Below are 19,835 nucleotides of genomic sequence, written 5' to 3'. Positions count from 1 at the left end.
TTACACAGCAGATGTTAAAGAAAGTACCATCGAAATCCAAATTCGAATAAAGGAGAGAGTAGAAAGTGTGTGTGAGAGCATGACCATAAAATGTTACAAATTCCTCTAACCAAAAAGTAAATTATAAAAAGGTGGTTTACAAGATTTGAAAATTTGAGACCATGCATATTTTCTAATACTTCCGTCCAAAGGAACCTTATTCCTTTATTTTTGCTTAGTAAGCAAAATATATATAACCATCCATTTTACTCATACTAATACAACTTTAAGCCAGATTCAATGGACCAAAGTTTTAGATTAATTTTATTCTTATTAGTACACGAAGCTGTCATTTGAATTTGATTGTAGCAAAACTGTGGGTGTTTAGCAAATACAAAGTTCATACATAGCCTAAGCTAACAAATCAAAATAATCAGATGATATTATAAGTCACTTGATTGATCCCTTCCCTACGATAAAATGTTCTTAAATATAGGATGTTTTAAAAAAATTTAATGTTTCAATATAGAAGATATTTTTATTTTTTATGTAGCTTTTACTTTATTAAAAACTGTGCAATCAATCATATTTAATAATCTATTTTGTAATTGGTTGAATATCATTAATTTATAGTTTTAATGTTGTTTTCTAAACAAAAAATTAATTTTTCTTAATATGTGTGTTTAACTAAACATAATATATTTAGAAACAGAGAGAATATAAAACTTTACGCCTATTAAAAAATACGCCACATTGAATTACTAATATTTTATGTATGATAGGAATTTAAAAATGTACTATCCTTTAAGCCATTTTTACCGTTAAAATAGTGTGTTGAACACATAATAAATTATTGAAATATAGAAAAATCATCGTATAGTTTTTAATTAAATCAGGCGAAACTAAAATTGAATATTTGTGAAATTAATCGCACTAACAATTTTTTTTTACATTATCTACGTTCAAAATAGCTGATAACATTTTTCTATATTAGTAAAAGTCAAAATGGCATAATATGAGTGGTCGTGGTCTCGTAAGCAACCAAATCGGAAGCAGATGGTTTAACCTTCAAAACCTTAATCACATCTTTCGCCATCTGCCTCACCATCGGCGAGCAGTTGCTCTGTATCACAACCAAAAGCTTCGTCACGCCGTTACTTCTCTCCACCGTCTCCTCCACCCTCTTCTCTTCCCCGAACACATAGCACAGACACCACAAAATCGTAACTGCATGCTCCGTCGCCGTCGTCGAAACTTTCAACAGCTTCCTCACAACTCCTTCGACGCACCTGCCTCCGTCTCTGCCGCAAATCTCCGATCTACCTTCTCGCCTCGACGACAGAGTCTCCAACAGTTTCAGCGATTTCTCCGTCACCGCGACGCTGGTTATCTCCTCCGTTAGGAGAATGTCTTTGATCTTCGTGATAGTTTTCGCGGTGATTAGTTTCGACCTCACTCGTTTCGATTTCGCGATCGTGATTAGGAATGATAAACTCGCTTCGATCAAGGAAGGATCTGACTCGGTGCTGATTGATTCGATCACCTCCGTGAGAATCTCGTCGCGCTCTGCGACTATTAGCTTCGTTTGCGTGTCTATCGAAGAGATAACCTCCAAAACTCTAACGGATTCGATTTTCGATTCCAGATTCCCGCGCTGGATCGCGAGGAGAATCTCCGTTAAGCAATCGCCGTCACCGTTTGTTAACATTAGATTCGATAACCGTTTCCGATCTCCTTCACTACCTCCTTTGATTATACTATTCAAAATCTTAATCGCGAGAAGAACTAGCTTGGTCTTCGTCGTCGTGCGTGTCCCTCCGGCGATGATATCGACGAGCATTGGTACGAGATCCTTTCTCGCTCTGTTCGCGTCCCAATCCTTCACGAATCTAACCAAAATCTCCAGACGAATCTCGTCGTCCTTCTCGAGGCTCAGTCTCCGCAACGACTCATTCACTTCGTCCGTCGTCGGATCCGGAGGCGGAGAAGCGGCGGCGTAACGGCCGAGGGAATCGGACCAGGCTTTGATTAGTCGTTGAAGAGTGAGATTGGGAATAAACTCCTTAGTTCGGAGAACCTGCATAGTGGCGGGACAAGTGTTGTTGCCACCGTCGAGCCACCGCTGGATACTTGCACGGTCGTAAGTAACGCCGGTGCAGAGACTAACGGGAGATCTCATCACGTCGAGAGATATTGGACACTTGAAGAAGCTAGGAACCGTAATGTACGTCTCGGTTCCCATTGATTTCGTAAAAATAATGCGGGAAAAATAAAAGTTAAAAGAGGGATGATGATGAAGAGATGGTATTGGTAAGTGAAAGGTGGGGAAGGAAGTGAGTGGAGGTGGTTTTAAAGACAGAGTCAAACGCACGCTTGCGTCACCCTTCAACCTTTTTTTTTTAGTTCTCTTCATAATATTCTCTTTGCAATATGTTAAGAAAAAACATTCGGTCCTAAATATTCGCCGGACATGACAGTTTCATATATATCTGGATGACTGGATATATACTATAGTACTCTGTATAAAAGATGTTAAAATCATAAACTAGATACTTCTTCTGTACTATATCTTCAGTCAAATTCTAGAGGAAACAATTATAGAAGCTCGTACGGTTGTATATGATATCTTCAAAATTCGTTTTGATTCAAAAAATCTGAATATCTAAGCAAAATCGATATTATAAATCATATCCGTTAAAAACATAATAAAATATAAATTTTAAAATTTTAAAAAGCGTATATTTGTTTTATTAGATATACTATATTAAATATATAAGTTAATATAACTATTATTCCAGCATATGATTTCATAAATTTTATTCAAATATTACTTATACAAGTATTAAATCAAAAAGTAAGATAATTTTTGTATGTCAACTATAAGTTTTTCTTTACTTTTTCTAAATGATTTAATTATGCTTAAATTTATGAAATATAATTACATTTTTTATTTTATATCATGTAAAAAAATTATAAAAACATAGTTGTATGGTTTTTAAAATATTATTTGTATTAAATAAACCAGATGAAATAGACAAATATCTATAAAAATTCACAAACATATGTATATGTTTGGATTTTTAGATATATGTATCTTTTCAGAAAAAAAAATACAAATCAATAAAGAAAAATCTCAAAATTTGAAATTTTTGATAGTATTTGTTTCATGTCCATTTTTTGTAGATCATGTTTAAAAGTCTAATATAAAAATAAAATAATTTTATCTACATTGATTATTTTATATTTTGTATACTCTTTTGTTATAGTTAAATTATGTTTATGTATACAATAAATAATTTATTTTTCTAATTTATGTGAAATTTTTGAATGGGATCATTTTTGGGGTCAAATATACTGAGAGATTCAACTAATATTTGTTGGTCTTGAGTCAAAAATCAAAGCTCGTGTGTGACTGTCTTGCTCGGTCAAATGTCGTAACCGTTAGATCTGTGGTTTGACAGGAGCTTTGACCAACGGTAATGATGTTTATACACGTGTGAGTTAAGAGGCCAGAAGCGTGTGTATAATATGGGACCAATATTATACACGAGGGGGCTCCGATCTCGTTGAGCAGTAACGTATTCTTTTTTCTTCTCATTGACATAAAAAAATCGATTAAGAGTTTGCTAACCGAAACCACGTTGTGACGGACCCGTGATTTCCACACGAAAAGGAGTTATCCTATTGATCCAGACCAGGGATCGACTTCTTTCTAATACGAAATTATAAGCTACACGTGTAGCTACGCGGATACGAATCTACGCTTACGGTCCATTTGAATACCCATAAGAGAATCCATATGTGGATTACATCTCCCATCTCGTTGAGCAGTAACGCATTCTTTTTTCTTTTGTCATTGACATAAAAAATCAATTAAGAGTTTGTTAACCGAAACTACGTTGTGACGATCCCGTGATTTCCACTCGAAGAAGAATTACCCTGTTGATTTAGACCAGTGATCGACTTCTCTCTAATACGAAATTATTAGCTACACATGTAGCCACGCGAATATGAACCCACGCTTACGGCCTATTTAAATACCCATAAGAGGATTCATTCATGGGTTACATCTCCCATCTAGAGATTTGGTTTGTGTCTTTAATAGATCTGGGTTTAACCCTTTAAATTTACAAAAGAAAAAAGAGTTTGTTAACCAAACTAAAAACTCCAACTTTATGTAGACAAAGTAGGACTGACACGTGCAATTATCTATTTTTTTTGTATTTTGAATCTTGAATACGTATGTTGTTGCTGCAAGAAAACTGAAAATTTCCTTTAGACATTGAAAATTTTCTAAATAAATTGCAAAAATAGACAATTTTTTCTGATTTTGAAATCATCTTTACCAACTAAAATCAATCTATCACAAAATTATGTCGCGGTTGAATGTTTTTCATGCTTCTTATCTCCCAGATGAAATGGTCAAATCCAATAACAAAAATATTCGAATATCCATAACATTTTAGTTGTTTCAAACGTATAATTTTTTAGGCCGAATAATTGTCTAATGAAGATATATAATTGACTTAAGCTTTGATTGGCAGGGCGGATGATAACGCCGTAGCAGTATGCTATAGAAGCAGTTTGATACATAAGTTTTATGCTCTAGTTAAACTATTTAATAAAATGATCGGTAAAACAATATAAATATGTTATTTAAAATTATTATAAAAATTAGTATATAATATATAATATTAATTCTGTTGAATATATTTCATATATATATTTTTAAATAACATTTTTTAAAATTATTTTATATCAAGAAAAAAATTATTTATAAAATAAAATTACAATAAAAATATATTTTTCAAAAAAGTGTTTCAAATTTAAAATTTAATTTAATTATAAAATTAAATTAAATTATAAATGTTAAATATTATTTTTAAAAATATTACTTTTACTTGTAAAATTTATTTTTAAAATAACATTTTCGACATAAACATAATTTTGATATTATTAAATAAATTAAATTAGTTATATATCTTTTTAATTTTATATATTAATGTAAAATTAATATTTTTAAAATAATATTTAACATTTAGAATTTAATTTAATTTTTATAATTAAATTATATTTTAAATTGGAAATATGTTTTTGAAAAATATATTTTTATTGTAATTTTATTTTATAAATAATTTTTTTCTTGATATAAAAATAATTTTATGATATTATTAAATAAAATAAATAGATAAATTATATATATTTTTTAATTTTATAAGTTATAAATGTAAATATTATATTAAAAACTTCATATGAGAACATTGACAGTGAGCATGTAAAGATCATTGGCATTTGGTAAATAATTTTTTTAATATATTTTTAACGAATGATAACATAATACTTACGATATTATGTTTGATCCTTTCTGAATAAATTTTACGTATAATTCAAAAAAAAAAGTTTGATCCTTCTGTTTATTTGTTAATTATTGCTGATCACGATCACGTACGGTTGTTTTTTTTTTATACTAATATCACGTACGGTTGTTCCATTACATAAGTTCAAAATGACAAAATAAGGTTTGAGTGATGCGATTTGGTTTTAATAATATTTGTAACATTTTTGTGGATTATATATGTAAGATATATATATTTGTATATTTATATTAGTGAAATATATTGCTACAGAGGAAATGAGGCGTACATGTTTTATAGAAAGGAGAAAAAACATTTTCCAAAGCATTGAAAAGCGTGCTCTAGAAAATTAACCAAAATTTGATTGTTTTTAATTTTTAGTGTTGTGAAGAGAATTAAAGTTGTCTATAGTACGCACAACTTTGTCAAGTTTTTTTCTCCACTTATAAGTGTGGTTCATTGCTCTTTTTCTTTCCTGTATTTTTAACTGGTTTACCATATCTCTCCCTTGCTCCATTGATTTATTTTTGCATGGATAATTTAATTGAATGATCATATGTACTCTATTACTCCTACATTGAATTTAAAATACATAAAATTATATTATTATTTTTTGTTCGGTGGATGATGAAAGCAGGGTGACCAAAGTTGCTGGCCTAATCGAAAAATCAAACTTAGGTGTTGAAAATATTTCTGTATTCCATAGGGTAGGAAACGGCTGAAATGCTCGCTGACTCGTACGAAACCACGAAACCATTTAGTATTTTGTATTTATGTAATTAAGTTACTCATAATTAGGTCAAGTTTCGGTTAGGTTTAGCATAATTAAACAAGAACTTTCATGAGTGTGGTCACTTAAAGAGCGTAAGATCTTAGCAACCCTTAAGTTAAACTCGATGAATCGTAGTTAAGTAAAATTTTAATCAAACTACAAATACTTTTTAACATGTCCGTGTTTTAAAGTGCAATGAATGGTAGTTAAGTAGCACTTTAATCAGACTACAAATACCTATTACCGATTTTTGTTCTTCTCATAACCCTTTTCATAGCAGACGAATGAATTGAGTATATTAACTCGTGAGCATATAATTTACCAATCGCGTAAATAATAGGGTAAAATTGCACCGAAAGAAAGTTAAAAACATAATGATGCGATGTGTATCATTGTCTACAATTAGCAATTATGGCAAATCCGAAAACAAAATCCGCGCCAATTTCTATAATCTCGTCTTTTAATAAATTACCTTACTCATCGTCTTATTCATCCATTATTGTTCTTGGTAGTGGACAATAATTTTCGTTTGTCCTCATATGTAAGGACTTTACTCTTTTTTTTCTTTGCATGTTTGTTGAATATAATTGGGAAAAATTAATTTTTTATTAACAGAAAAGATGTATTGCTACAGAAAACTACTAATGTGAAATGGGTAAAACGAGATTTACGTCCTAAACTTCGCTTGTAGCATGTCTAGTAATACATATTAAATGTTAGGTCTGCGTATCTATAAATAGGGACAATCCCATCCTCAATAACTTGAACGAGTATTAAACAATTCATATCTCAGCATGGTGAAATCTTCAAAAACTTGTATTCACAACCTACCCTATTTTGTTTGCATGTTATGAGTATGATATTTCATTCTCAAACTTAATGCATGGTGCAGAAGTAACCCACAATATCTCAGCTCCTCCTAACTCATCTACTACGAACAATCAAACATAGATTGCCGCTACGATAAGTACATATGTTTTCCGTGAATTTACAGAAAAAAAAATTGTTGCTAAAATGTGAATATATATCATAAATATGAAATGTTTTTTTTTTTGTTAATCATAAATATGAAATGTTTGGCAAAAAAGAGAAAAACAAGGAGAACAAAGAGAAAGGGTCAAGTGATAGTATCACCGGATCCACAATGACATAAGTGTAGCAAACATTCTTTTATGTCTTCGTGCTGTGATCAAGTTTCGAACATCTCTGTCGATTGCTTTGAAGGTAGTGGCTGGAGTTGTGTAGCCGTTGAGGTGCGGAGCCGCATTACGCTGTCGCCAGATGCTATATAATGTTAATTGAGTGACCAGCTTCTTTTTTTTCTTTTGAGTGACCAGCTTTCGGTTATAAAGCTTTTAGCATATATCATATATGGTTTTAGCATATATCATATATGAAAAAAATTATAGAATTTTTGTAACAAATTTATCAGATTTGATCACCTTTTCTTCTTCAGGTCCAGGTGGGTATTATTGTTATGTTACATATATGTGGGCGTTTGTGTGTTTATACATCCATGCCAACTTTTCTTAAGTTTTTTTTGGTATAAATGTTAAATAACTTTTCTTAAGTTTGATTACAATATAGTTTTACTAAGTATATATATAGATTAGTCATGAATAAAAGAATATTGCTGCTACTGTAGGATAACATTATAAACTTTACAAGTTGAGTGATGGTTATACAATTTTAATGATTAAGATATTCACACTCTACGGGTAATTAAGGAAGATGATGAGAGTAAAATTAGGAACTCTAAAGAAATATGGGTGATAATCATAAATTTTTCGCGTGCGATTACGAATAACACGATAACAGTTCAATTTTGTACTATATCAAGGAATAAATATCATCCTTTATGTTCCTTAATATACGGGAAGCTTTTGATCACGCTTATATGTAATCAAGAGGAGAAGAACTGCAGAACTCGAAAGGATCAAAGGATTGTTGAAAGCATTTCGCACGTACGAGGGTTATACATATGTAAATTGTAATGCACATATTTGTAAAAACATTTTCTTGGGTTGGAGATCAAAATTAACATGCAAATTTAGTCACCTTTTCATCATTGAGATTGAGATTCGAAACCTTCTCGATATTCTTTACATGACCAATGCACCAGTTGAATTTTTTTTTTTTGGGCATCAAACTGATCTTTCAGTAAAACTCAAACATGTCTGTTTAAGCCAGCTACATGAGCTAGCCAACTAGGAATCTTAACGTCTACAAAAGTGAATGTGTCAGCTCGTGATCTTGCACCGGTTGATTAGTGATACTGAATTAGTGAATTTTATTAGACGTTTTAATTGAAAACAAACAGCAATTGTCGATAACTATACAGTTAAATGTATCATTATATATACATTTAAGTTCAACCCACATAGTCTGAACTGTGCTTTAAACAAAACAAATCAAACCAGTGTATTGGTGTTCAATTTTCTTTATAAATTATCAATATGCATAAAGAATAAGTTCTCCAGTAATGCAGTCTTAAATGCTAGAGTTATTATATGTTTTTTTTCCAACAAAAAGCTATACTAGACTAAGAAGAATCCAAGCCCAATAGCTAAGACGGTGGAATTGAGTCGACATAAATCATAGTTGAAGGTAGATTTCTAGCACCGCATGCTAACTTGTCCGCCTTTGTATTTTGTGCTCTTGGGATATGTCGGATGAAAAAGTTAGGAAAAAAACGCTTATATCGTAGGAATTTTTCCATATGTGAAGTGAACACTGGTCATTCTGTTGAGAATAATTTTTTGAAAACACCACTTCTGAATTTCGAAGAGTCTTCATGCATTACATCGCTCAAATCAGTGTTTCACATTCAACATGCAAAGGTGATAGACTTCTACGTACTGTGGATATTCATGGCTCTCATCGTAAATTCACTTACTCCTTGTTTCCTGCAAAACTATCATTGTTCTGTAAAGAGATCATTTTCTTTCTAGAAACCATCAATATATCACCATTTCAAGAATATACACGGCCTCCTGCTGTTATTATCCAGGAAATAAAACTTTCAGAAAAGTGATATAAGTAAACATAATGGGTGTACTCTTATAAGCCCATTTAAAAGGGCTAATATTTGATGATTAACAAAGCATGGCAATTATGTTTTTTTTTTCTTCTTGTCAAAGCAGAGCAATTTTGTCTTAATTTCCACTGTTAATCCTTTTCGTAATAAATAAACTAAGAACGAATTAGCATGAAAGTTGGTCAAAAGGACTGGATAACCGAAATGTTTGTGTAATGAAATCTATCTATGTTCAAATTCCAACACAATATCTAATATAAATTGCTGTAACAAAATATCCCATTAACGACATGCATAACTACCCAATCCAGTATTTTGTATTTGTATATCGCATTAGATAAAAGAACCATATCATGAGAATACTAAAATTGATCCTGTTTGAGTGTGTACTCATCTTTACCAGTAAATAAAGGTCTCTCATGGTGTTAAGACTGTTAACTAGATATATAAACCAAACAATTTCAACATTCCCTGTCTTTATTATACTCAAACTTTGATAATTAACTGGACTATCCTTGACAAAAGGATAAAGTACTTGGACAAATAGCTGGCTCATCAAACTCTACAAGTGGCTTGAACCATATAAAATAATAAAATCTAAAGACAAGAAACAAATACTGAGAATATAATAAAAAGGACAGATGAACCTGTTCTCACTTTCTATCTTCTTGACCTTAACTTTAGGGACTGGGGACCCAAAATCCTTCTTCATTGACCATCCATTTTGCTATTATAAATGATTAATTCTGACAATTCTTTGTTTCAATACATTATACTAACATTTTCTGTATACCATTGTGTGATAGAAGGTAATGTATGCATAAGATAGAACCGTACGTTTGAAGTTAGTGAGAAAAAGTAAGTATATTAGTTTTGGTATTTCAATATACTATTACAAAAGTTACAGGAAAATCATTTACCTCTTTGTCAAGATATTAGAAGTGCAAAGTGCTAGACTGATATGGGCTCTTTCCTCCCTTCCAGCACCTCCAGGAGGAGTAATGAATAACTCCTTATACTCAAACCTCTACCATGTGCTCAACTTGAGGCATGAGTACCCGCGTGATGAGCTGCAGAGTGATATAGTTCCATGGTTGCTATGGCGCCTATGGAAATGCCGAAATGAGTTTCTATTTAAGGGGAGAGAATATGAGGCAAGGAGTGTCTTGAGAAAAGTGCAGGAGGATGTGGAAGAATGGAGGGAGAGGAAAAAGGAAGAAGCAAGTGAGGCAGAGAGAGTAGGGGCAAGAATACCCACAACCGCAAACCAACGTTGTGTTTGGAAACCTCCACCCGCCAACTGGCTGAAATGCAACAGCGATGGAGCATGGAACCACAATAGAGTTAACAGTGGGTTGGGGTGGGTCTTAAGAAATGAAAAGGGTAATGTGTTGTGGGCTGGGGCAAAAGCGGTGACAAGAGCAGTCTCCACCATCGTCACAGAAGCGGAAGCTCTTAAATGGGCAGTACAGAACATAGTTTCTCTTGGCTACAAGTATGTTATTTTTGAATCAGATTCCCAAACTTTAGTGAGGATGATAAGTGGCCAAGAGGAAGTGTGGCCGATACTGCAGCCTATAGTGGAGGAGACTCGCAGATTATTGTCACAAGTTCAGTTCTTTCAGGTGTGTTTTTACCCAAGAGGAGGGAATAAGGTTGCAGACAGGATAGCAAAGGAGACTTACACTTTTGTGTCTATTGTCCCTAAGTTATATTCTGTTGTGCCTATCTGGTTGAAATTTCAGGTTATGTCTGATAAAACAATGTATGAAAACAGTGGTGGTGAATGAAAGTTGAAGTTTGAGTCAAAAAAAAAAAAAAAAAGAAGTGCAAAGTGTGTTAACAAATATATTAGCTTCAAACTATAAGAGAGGTTGTATCATACAGAGATTTAAAGAAATAAAAAGGTACATACATGTCTCAAAAATGCTAATATTCTTGCTTTTTCGTTTTAAAAAACTATTCGTTTCCTTATAGTCTGCTTCTCATGTCCCCCGGTCCACCTGACATTGCATATATAAAAACAATAAATTCCAAATCCATGATTTTTATCAGAGTCCATTTTATATAAAAAGGGGCTCAAAACAAGAAACATTTATTTATTAAAAAAATGTTTACACAAGTGATTTGTTCAGTTCAGTGATTCAAATATATAAAATGCAATAAATGAAAGTTCAGTACTTACCCTTACCTTTATTTAGTTTTACTACTGGCCATTATAATTGTTCCAGTTCCAGCCAAAGAAAGACTTATTCAAAAGGGGTTGCTTTCAAAAGCTCATCTCTCTCACTGAATCTGCTGATCTCACTACTACTTGCCATCTTTTACTCCATCAAAAATCCTCAACCAACCCACTTCACTCACATTGAAACAAAGAAAAACGCCTCTATGTATCCATTTCTCTGATTCAGATTTGAAATCAAGAAATGGTTCCTCCACATCCGCATTACTGGAGAAAAAGAATACCACTAAACCCACAACCACAAGTTCTTCTTCTTCTGGTCATCTGCTTCTTCTTCGTCCACCACTGCGACGCCTCGAGAGCCTCGTCTCCATCAAGCGTTTCCTACAGAAATCCTAATAATGACCACAACAGAAATACCATGAGGAGAGGTCATTTCTTGGGGTTCTTGCCAAGACACTTCCCTGTTCCAGCTTCTGGTCCTTCACGAAAACACAACGACATTGGTATACAAGCCTTGTTGTCTCCATGATCATGCGCTCTCTCTTTTTCTCCCTCTCTAGAGTACATTATTGTACAATATAATGTAATGCATGTACTCATACACAAAAGTATAATACCATTAATCGATCTCTGCTGTTTCCTTTGACTTGTACTTAGGGTTTCAGATGTTTGACCTCTTAGAGTTGTTGCTCAATCTTTTAGTTATTTTTTTTGTTTGCATGTAAACTTCTTTAGAGTAGAGAAGTAAAAATATGGTTTCTTTCAAAAAGAGAGAGGATAATATGGTTAGTCTGGATTTTGTTATTCTTAGTCTTTTTTCCTTTGTATATGTAATTAAAGTTTACAAATTAAATGAGGTATTGAATGCAACAATCTCGTTACCTCAAAGCGTACATACTAACATCTTTAATTTTTTTCACCTAATTAACCAATTCATTGATCTCTAAATATATCAAAGCCGTTGATAATTCAATTCGTAAAGTTTAAATTGGTAAAAAATTGAAAAATTATCGTCTTTTAAAAAAAGAAAGACCAACGACTTCATTATCGTTACCGTGGTCCGTGGATCACCATCTTTTACTCGTTCAACCAATGAGATATGAAAAATAAATTATATGTCCTCTCAAAATTATATATTCTTGGATGAAGAACATTTGTCTTATAGTAAGATAAGTGCCTGAATTAGTCACAAAAAAAGATAAGTGCCTGAAGCTATTTTATATTGTAAGATATAATACAGAATAAAAAAGTAATAGGAAGAGTGAAATTGCGAAAAAATCACTTGGTTTATTATTTAGCGTAAAATCGGTAAAAATAATAATAATAGCCTTCGCCCGTCATGTACAGAGCAATAACCCATCCCGCCACGCCCGGATTGATTCGACACTCGTTTACGGTGTCTTATTTATCAAATAATTTTATTTTTACTTTTACATATTTTGTTTGGTCCAAAATTATATTAAAATTTCACAGAAAAGAATAGTGGACACAGACTCATTTGCTTGTCAATCAGATGTTTCGAACTAATAAAAACTATATATTTGTAAAGAAAACACGAGCCTTAATGAACGAGTATGTGGTATAACCAACTAATTTTTGCATAATGACTTTATTATAAAAAGTTATATATGTAAATGCATGTGTAATACATTTTTCACTATAATTTATTCAATATGGTTTAATGGAAAAAACATGATAAGTATTCTATGTTATTAAAAAGATCAAGCTACACAATAGACACGAAGCCGAAAGATGTGCCGTTTTAACAAAAGGTTAAGCTTTAATTTTTTAGTCGAAGGTTCTAATACATAAAAATGTTCAAAAGCTTTACTTTTCTCTTTCTCGCTACATAGAAAAAGCTCACCCAAAACTGCACTAATCTTGATAATGACTTTTCCCCTTTTAATTACTTTACTAACTGCCAGGTTACTAATTACATTTATATTTATTTATATAACAACACCGTTATTTAATTATAGCCAGAACAATTGTTTTTTGTTTAAATGCTAGAACAATTATGTAAAAGGATGACTCGTTTAATTGCAAGAGTAAATGGCCAACACCGCATGACTCGTAGGATATAATGGGGATAATTGTATTACCCGTTAAATCGTAAGGAATGATTTGATTAGTATCCGATGATTCCGCAATCGATTCTAAAATTACAAATACACGTATGTAATGTGTACCTTCTCAATTATTCATTATTATTTCACTTTACTGTATTTAATCAACAACACAAAATTTTAAATGATCTTCTAATTTATCAAAAGTTGTATACTCATAAGTGGGTTTTCAATCTTGATTAACCATACCTTTTGATCCAAAATAATTGTACTAGTCCTACATCTTTATTTTGGTATTTAATGTTAAGTTTGTTCTAACATTTTAGAGCATCTCTAACCTCACTTAACATTTTACTCAAAAATGAAGTTTAAAATAAAAAAATGCTATAACCCAATTAATTTTTTTTACTCTATAGTGAATTAAATAAAAAATGAATTTATTTTATAAATTGAATAATATTTTATTTTTTTGTTCATTGGCCTTGTTTTTCACTCCAAAAAATAGATAAAATTAGAATAATATTCAATTCTATTATAAAATTATTTTATTTTGAAAAATATCTTTTAAATGCTTTATGCTGGCAAGAACTCCAAACCAAACTGTATTATCAACATGTACAAGATTATGAAACGGAATACTGAATAGTTATATACCAGGGGTTATATATTGAATTACTACAAAATATCCAGCAAGGTTTTAATCTAAATCTGTCGTCAAGAATTAATCTAACACATATATTGCACCAGAAGAACAATGTGAGTTTTTTTTTTAAATTCAAATTTTATAAAATGAACTCAAAATTGGGATAAGAGTTTCAATTACAAATTAATCTGATTCAAACAAAATTACTTAATTCAATTTTTTTAATCTAATTTCATCCAACCTATATCTCTGGTGTGTTCCACTAGACTGGATCCTAAATTTTTGAGTACTGGTTGCCGTTCTCAACTTTTAACGAGAACCATGAAAAGGAAAGATTAATCTTATTTTTGTAATGAATGATTATGTGGTATAACCAACTAATTTTTGCATAGTGAATTTATGATAAAAAGTTATATATGTAAATGCATTTATGTATAATACATTTTTCATTTTAAGTTATTTAATATGTTTAATGGAAAACATGATTAAGTATCTTTTTTTTTTGATCACCATGATTAAGTATCTATCTTATAAAAAGATCAAGGTACACATTAGACAAGAAGCCGAAAGATGTGCCGTTTTAACAAAAGGTTAAGCTTTAATTTGTTCTACGTCTTATGATCCCAAAGCTCCAAACCAAACAAAACCGTAATATCAACATGAACAAGCTTCTTGGCGACAGATTTAAATTAAACCTTGTTATATTTTTTTGTAGTAATTCAATATATACCTACTATAGGTCTTATAGCTGAAGACATTCAATCCGTTATGCAACATGATTTTACTCCACAACACATCTTTCCTTTGACATAAAAATGGACAATCTCATCTTTACATGCCTTTGAGCTGTGCCAGTTCGAGATCCGGATGATGACCATGCCATGTATTATGTTTCCAAGGCTTCAACTGACCCACTGTAGCTTAGATCCCAAAACCTGCAATTGGTTATCCACTCCAAGCGCGGTCAGAAGCTCTTTTGATGATATGGTTCTTGCGTGGTAAGCTAGGACTACTTGACGTTGTAGTTCGTTCCTCTATTTGCTCATATATCTTAGCTGTCTGCAGCTTCAAGAACATCATACTCCATATAACCATATTGGTTTCATATAACTCTTGTTCTTTGTCTGGGTTGTGGCAATGGTGTTTGGTAATTGGTATCAACACTATGGGTTTTATCCATCGCGGTGATGGATCTACATGCACCACGTTCTTTCTGCCCATTTTTGATCTTCTTCTACACAGGCTCACCAAACACAGTCTCATCCATTTTAGCATTCACAGAAATATTAAGCTCTTCGAGACAGTCTCATCCATTTTAGCATTCACAGAAATATTAAGCTCTTCGAGATTCTTATTATTGGCAAAAGCTTTAGTTAGTTCGAAAATGAGAAGACATTTTGTGGCTACAACAAAAGATTCAAGGAAAATAATTGTTCTGACCTGAAAGTGCCTTGTTGGGCCGTATTGAGATTTTGGGCCTTAGGTTGATTTAATTTGGGCCGTGAGCCTGTTATCTTGACGAAAAGAACAAAACCATTAGGGTTCCTTCGTCTCTCTCTATTTAACTTCTCATTTTGCGCCGCCCAACAGCTTCTGCGTCACCCCACGAAGGCCTCTCTTCTTGTTACCTCGGCGATTTGCGACTCTTCCCGGCGTTGTGAAAATGGTTGCGGCAAAGAAGACGAAGAAGTCCCATGAGGGAATCAACAGCAGATTAGCTCTGGTCATGAAGAGTGGCAAGTACACTCTTGGCTACAAATCTGTCCTCAAGTCCCTTCGCAGCTCCAAAGGTAAACACTTTCTTCACCGTTTCGATTTAATTGTGATTAGTATTCGTTTAAACTCTGTTAGGTAATTGTTAAGAGGGATTTTTTCAATTTTAATTATTTTAGGTAAGTTGATTCTTATCTCTAGCAACTGCCCTCCTTTGAGGAGATCAGAGATTGAGTACTACGCTATGCTTGCTAAAGTTGGTGTTCATCACTACAATGGTAACAATGTCGATTTGGGCACTGCTTGTGGAAAGTACTTCCGTGTCTCATGTCTCAGCATTGTTGATCCTGGTGATTCCGACATCATCAAGTCACTTCCTGGAGACCAGTGATTCTGATTTTTGAACGAGCTGTTATGTTTTTGTTATCCTATCTCTCTGCTTTATGAAACTCTTATGTCTTCTTCAAAGATGGTTAGGTTTGTCTTTGGTTTCTAAAACTCCTTATGGTTAATGATATTTTGGTTTCTCTAATCTCCTCCTTATGGTTTAAGGTATTATTATTGTCTCCATTCAAATGGAAAACTCAATTTCTATTACAGCCAATGGTTTCTATCACCTTCATACGACAAAACCAAACTCTGATATTTTCTAGCATCATTTGACGAAATTAAAAAAGCTTCAACCTCCAATATTTAAGAAACAACAAAACAATGCAAAACTCTTCACACTGTAGGAAACTTTCTACACTTTCAGGGAGAGCGAAGTGCTTGTTCAAGAAACAAATTAAACTCGGAAAATAAAAAAGAAAACCACCAATGATGTCTTTGTTGTGTGTGTTTTTTTTTAACTACTTAACCAGCTTGTTCTACCTTCTTCTGAGATAACTTTCTCTTCGTCTCCATTATTGCTTCTTCTCTCTTCTTTGCTATCTCTTTCATCTCTTCCTGATACTTAGCCTCTATCTCCTCCAGTTCCTGTCTTAACCTCTCTTCTTCCTCCAAACTCACCGGTTCGGTTGCCTCCTCTGCTTCTTGGTTGTCACTCCCGTTTTCTCCTTTAATTGCATCGACAAACTGCTTTTCCTCCTCTTCTGAACGTGGGCAATCCGAGGTCCAAGAGTGTCTAACCGACTCGCAAGCATCGTGAAAAGTGCTCTCCTCTTGACTCTGCGGCTTAGCTTCGTTCTGATGACTTCTTGAGCTCTGATTAAGCTGCGAATGGATGAGATGATCGACCGTGACATCAGTTTTCCACGTGGGTATCATGTTGACAAGCAGTATGTCGATCAGTTCCGCTATAAACGTAACGTTCTGGTCAGTTAACTCGAGTTGCTCAACCATCTCGCTCGACACCTTGGAAGCAGTGTCACCTTCTTGATAGAACAGGAAATGAATGTTCCTCACTCGTCCTGTAACAACAAACAGTAACACTAAGTTTCAGAATGTACACAAATGAAACGAGTTTAAACCCAAAACGCTCACCATTCTCATCGACTATACGAAGAATCAGCGAGACAGACTGCTCATCGTTTTCTTCACCCTTGAGGACGAAGAAGTTCCCTCTCTTTGCGCGTCTAACCTCGATACACCTGGACCCCGAGTTGTCGCTAAAAGTAACAATCGGCAGGTTGCTGTCTTCATCGAGATCCATAGACGTGGGTTTACTAGGCCGTGTTGCAGGAGGGCCTTCAGACATAAGGCAACGTTCTCCAAACGCACCTTCTTTAGGCATTACAATGTCGGGTAGTGGCAGAGGGTTGTTCATCGTTAAACCATTCACTTGAAGAAAAGGGTCCAATAAAAGCTCTTTGGCTGATAGCCTCTCGGATGCAGGGAGTAAGCATTTCTCAATGAACTGCTTTACTTCTGGGTCTTGAACCCTGGAGAGTGAGGCAGGTTTTATTCCCTTGAAATCACCAAGAACCAGATAGGGTTATAATGTTGTCAATAAACTAGTATAGATATATGACTTTTGTTTCTAACTCACCGATGAGACCTTCTTGTAGATCTGAGCAGAGTTTCTGCACTCACAGTATGGGTATTCAAATGTCACCATCTCCAACATACACATCCCAAATGAATAGATATCAGCTAGCTCGGTGTAGATCTCATCGTACAGCTCAGGTGCCATAAACTCTGGGGTTCCTGTTAGTAACCAAAATGTTCAAAGTTTTGGTTACAGCAGGAATGCGAATAGGTGAGCAACATCAAGAAACGGGAAAGAGAAACTATACCAATGACACTCTTGGCATGAGCTTGCTCCATGACAGTGGCTAAGCCAAGATCTCCTATTTTGACTTCTCCATGGTTGCCATTGATAAAGATGTTATCACACTTGAGATCTCTGTGTATAATGGGTGGCACTTGAGTGTGAAGATACCTCAAACCCATTAAAATCTGTCTCGCCCAACACTTGACGGCCTTCATATTCACCTTCCTGTGTTTCTTGCGGTAACTACATCCAAAAAGACTTACTTAAACTCCACAATAGTAAAAAAAAAAAGAGAAGTCAAGTGTTGTGTAGTAAAGAGATACGTACTGCCTGAGACTCCCTGAAGTGAAGAGCTCAGTTATGATGTTAACAGTCTTGTTCTTATCATCGATCCACGAGTTGTAAAACCTGATGATATTACTGTGCTTCAACGATTTCAAAAGACGCACTTCAGAGTAGAGCCTCTCCAAGGAGTTTGGAGACTGCAAAACATCATCAATTCGGACTTGGTTCCACGCGACTTCAATCCCATCAACTTCATCGAAAGCCTTGTAACTGTTTCCTTCAAATTAAGGTTACAAACAATGCAGAACATAAAACATGATATAAGAAGTATCTCTTATTGTGTTTCAAAAAAGAAGTATCTCTTATTAATAAAGGATACACAGTTTTGAAAGCGCCTTTTCCAATAACCTCTTTATACTGAAAGTTCCACAAGATAAAAGAGACTTTTAATCAGCACACACGCACACACTCAATAAAAATCAAATCTTTTTTTAATAAAAGATAGTGATACCCGAATATAACGAAGAGTAGGATCAACTTCGAGGACTTCAGGGTCAGGAGGCTCATGAATTGGAGCAGCATCCTCTGCACCGTCCATATTAGTCTCACAATTTGAAAAGGTATCCACCTGTAAGAGGTTAGCACATACACGATCAGCGAAATACGCACAGAATCTTATAAACAAATCCTTAAGATTCGAACGAATATTCTTCAAAGACGACATTATTAGTCCTTTAAAAAACCAGCTCAGATCAATAGATAAGAAAAAGAATCAAAGTGAAGCTCGTCGAAATTTAATTTATTTTTTTAAAAACACAATTCAATATTCCTCTTCTTTCTTTTCCAGATTGCATTATGGTCAACAGTCAGATTCCAGAAACAATTACCATTGACTCATTCAATCATTAATATATATATAATAAAAACAACCATTGAGATTGAGAGAACCATGTCCATGCATTCAAAACGCACGACGATCGCCTAATTAAATCCAGCAAAATGATATATAAGATTCTGAGCTCCGGTTTTGAATTTTACCTAGAGATGAAGCGTTTGCTGTGTTTATGATCAAAATCGCCAACGTGAGAAGGAGACGGAGAGGAACAATGATCAGAAAACCCTAATTGAGAAAAAAATAATCTGGGGGAATAGAACCAACAAGTGTTTGTTTCAAGTTTATCACCCCCCCCCCCCCCCCCCCCCCCTCTATTTTTAATTCCTTTATTTATAAATAATAATTACAAATAAATGAAAAAATTCAAGTTTGTTCTAAAAACAGAGAGACGCTTCTCCTGCCCATACAATATGACGTGTCAATACATGTGGCATTTAATTGCTGACGTTGTAATCTCTCTTGTTACGTAAATAGCCAAATATCTCATAAGCTCAATTATTATTTCATTGTGTGACCAAAACACCACCACCAAGTCAATGACCGACCCATATGAGAAAAGATGGACAAACAATTGTTTTTCTTCATCCGTTGAGGATTCATCATATATGCTCGCTCCTATTAGTTACTCTGTTAGACTCGGATGATCCAATCTTAACAAGGAGCCAGCGGAGGAGTTTGTCTTCCTTGTTCTTCA

General features: G+C 33.7%; 5 protein-coding genes across 5 annotated transcripts; 3 read left to right on the top strand and 2 right to left on the bottom strand.

Moving 5' to 3' along the window:
* Positions 1 to 173: 173 nt before the first annotated feature.
* LOC103837900 (U-box domain-containing protein 29) lies at positions 174 to 4,749 on the bottom strand. Its single transcript, XM_009114290.3, has one exon. The coding sequence runs from the start codon at positions 2,390 to 2,392 to the stop codon at positions 980 to 982; it is 1,413 nt and encodes a 470-aa protein (XP_009112538.1). The 5' UTR covers positions 2,393 to 4,749; the 3' UTR covers positions 174 to 979.
* A 5,392-nt stretch (positions 4,750 to 10,141) lies between these two features.
* Positions 10,142 to 12,516, top strand: LOC103837889 (protein IDA-LIKE 4). Its single transcript, XM_033290150.1, has one exon. It carries the CDS (start codon positions 11,569 to 11,571, stop codon positions 11,854 to 11,856), a length of 288 nt encoding a protein of 95 aa, XP_033146041.1. The 5' UTR covers positions 10,142 to 11,568; the 3' UTR covers positions 11,857 to 12,516.
* On the top strand, positions 10,144 to 10,932 carry LOC103838431. Its single transcript, XM_009114870.1, has one exon. It carries the CDS (start codon positions 10,144 to 10,146, stop codon positions 10,930 to 10,932), a length of 789 nt encoding a protein of 262 aa, XP_009113118.1.
* Positions 12,517 to 15,564: 3,048 nt separating the features above from the next.
* On the top strand, positions 15,565 to 16,285 carry LOC103837879 (putative 60S ribosomal protein L30-1). Its single transcript, XM_009114268.3, has 2 exons — positions 15,565 to 15,826; positions 15,929 to 16,285. The coding sequence occupies exons 1-2, from the start codon at positions 15,700 to 15,702 to the stop codon at positions 16,138 to 16,140; spliced, it is 339 nt and encodes a 112-aa protein (XP_009112516.1). The 5' UTR covers positions 15,565 to 15,699; the 3' UTR covers positions 16,141 to 16,285.
* A 316-nt stretch (positions 16,286 to 16,601) lies between these two features.
* Positions 16,602 to 19,525, bottom strand: LOC103837871 (probable serine/threonine-protein kinase WNK6). The gene is made up of 8 exons (XM_009114257.3): positions 19,285 to 19,525; positions 18,758 to 18,874; positions 18,626 to 18,663; positions 18,289 to 18,516; positions 17,984 to 18,204; positions 17,737 to 17,894; positions 17,232 to 17,655; positions 16,602 to 17,158 (listed from the first exon to the last, which is right to left on the bottom strand). The coding sequence occupies exons 2-8, from the start codon at positions 18,842 to 18,844 to the stop codon at positions 16,602 to 16,604; spliced, it is 1,713 nt and encodes a 570-aa protein (XP_009112505.1). The 5' UTR covers positions 18,845 to 18,874; positions 19,285 to 19,525.
* Between the last annotated feature and the right edge of the window lie 310 nt (positions 19,526 to 19,835).

The sequence above is a fragment of the Brassica rapa genome, chromosome A01, assembly GCF_000309985.2.
Source record: "Brassica rapa cultivar Chiifu-401-42 chromosome A01, CAAS_Brap_v3.01, whole genome shotgun sequence".
NCBI lineage: Eukaryota > Viridiplantae > Streptophyta > Magnoliopsida > Brassicales > Brassicaceae > Brassica > Brassica rapa.
The sequence above is the reverse complement of the archived record's forward strand: the minus strand, read 5'-3'. Positions and strand labels throughout refer to the sequence as shown.

Coding starts and splice junctions, on each gene's coding strand:
- LOC103837879 (XM_009114268.3), top strand. CDS start 15,700: ATGGTTGCGGCAAAGAAGACGAAGAAGTCCCATGAGGGAATCAACAGC. Junction 15,827..15,928: donor GTCCCTTCGCAGCTCCAAAG/GTAAACACTTTC, acceptor TAATTATTTTAG/GTAAGTTGATTCTTATCTCT.
- LOC103838431 (XM_009114870.1), top strand. CDS start 10,144: ATGAATAACTCCTTATACTCAAACCTCTACCATGTGCTCAACTTGAGG.
- LOC103837889 (XM_033290150.1), top strand. CDS start 11,569: ATGGTTCCTCCACATCCGCATTACTGGAGAAAAAGAATACCACTAAAC.
- LOC103837900 (XM_009114290.3), bottom strand. CDS start 2,392: ATGAAGAGAACTAAAAAAAAAAGGTTGAAGGGTGACGCAAGCGTGCGT.
- LOC103837871 (XM_009114257.3), bottom strand. CDS start 18,844: ATGGACGGTGCAGAGGATGCTGCTCCAATTCATGAGCCTCCTGACCCT. Junction 18,664..18,757: donor CTACTCTTCGTTATATTCGG/GTATCACTATCT, acceptor TGGAACTTTCAG/TATAAAGAGGTTATTGGAAA. Junction 17,895..17,983: donor TCATGCCAAGAGTGTCATTG/GTATAGTTTCTC, acceptor GGTTACTAACAG/GAACCCCAGAGTTTATGGCA.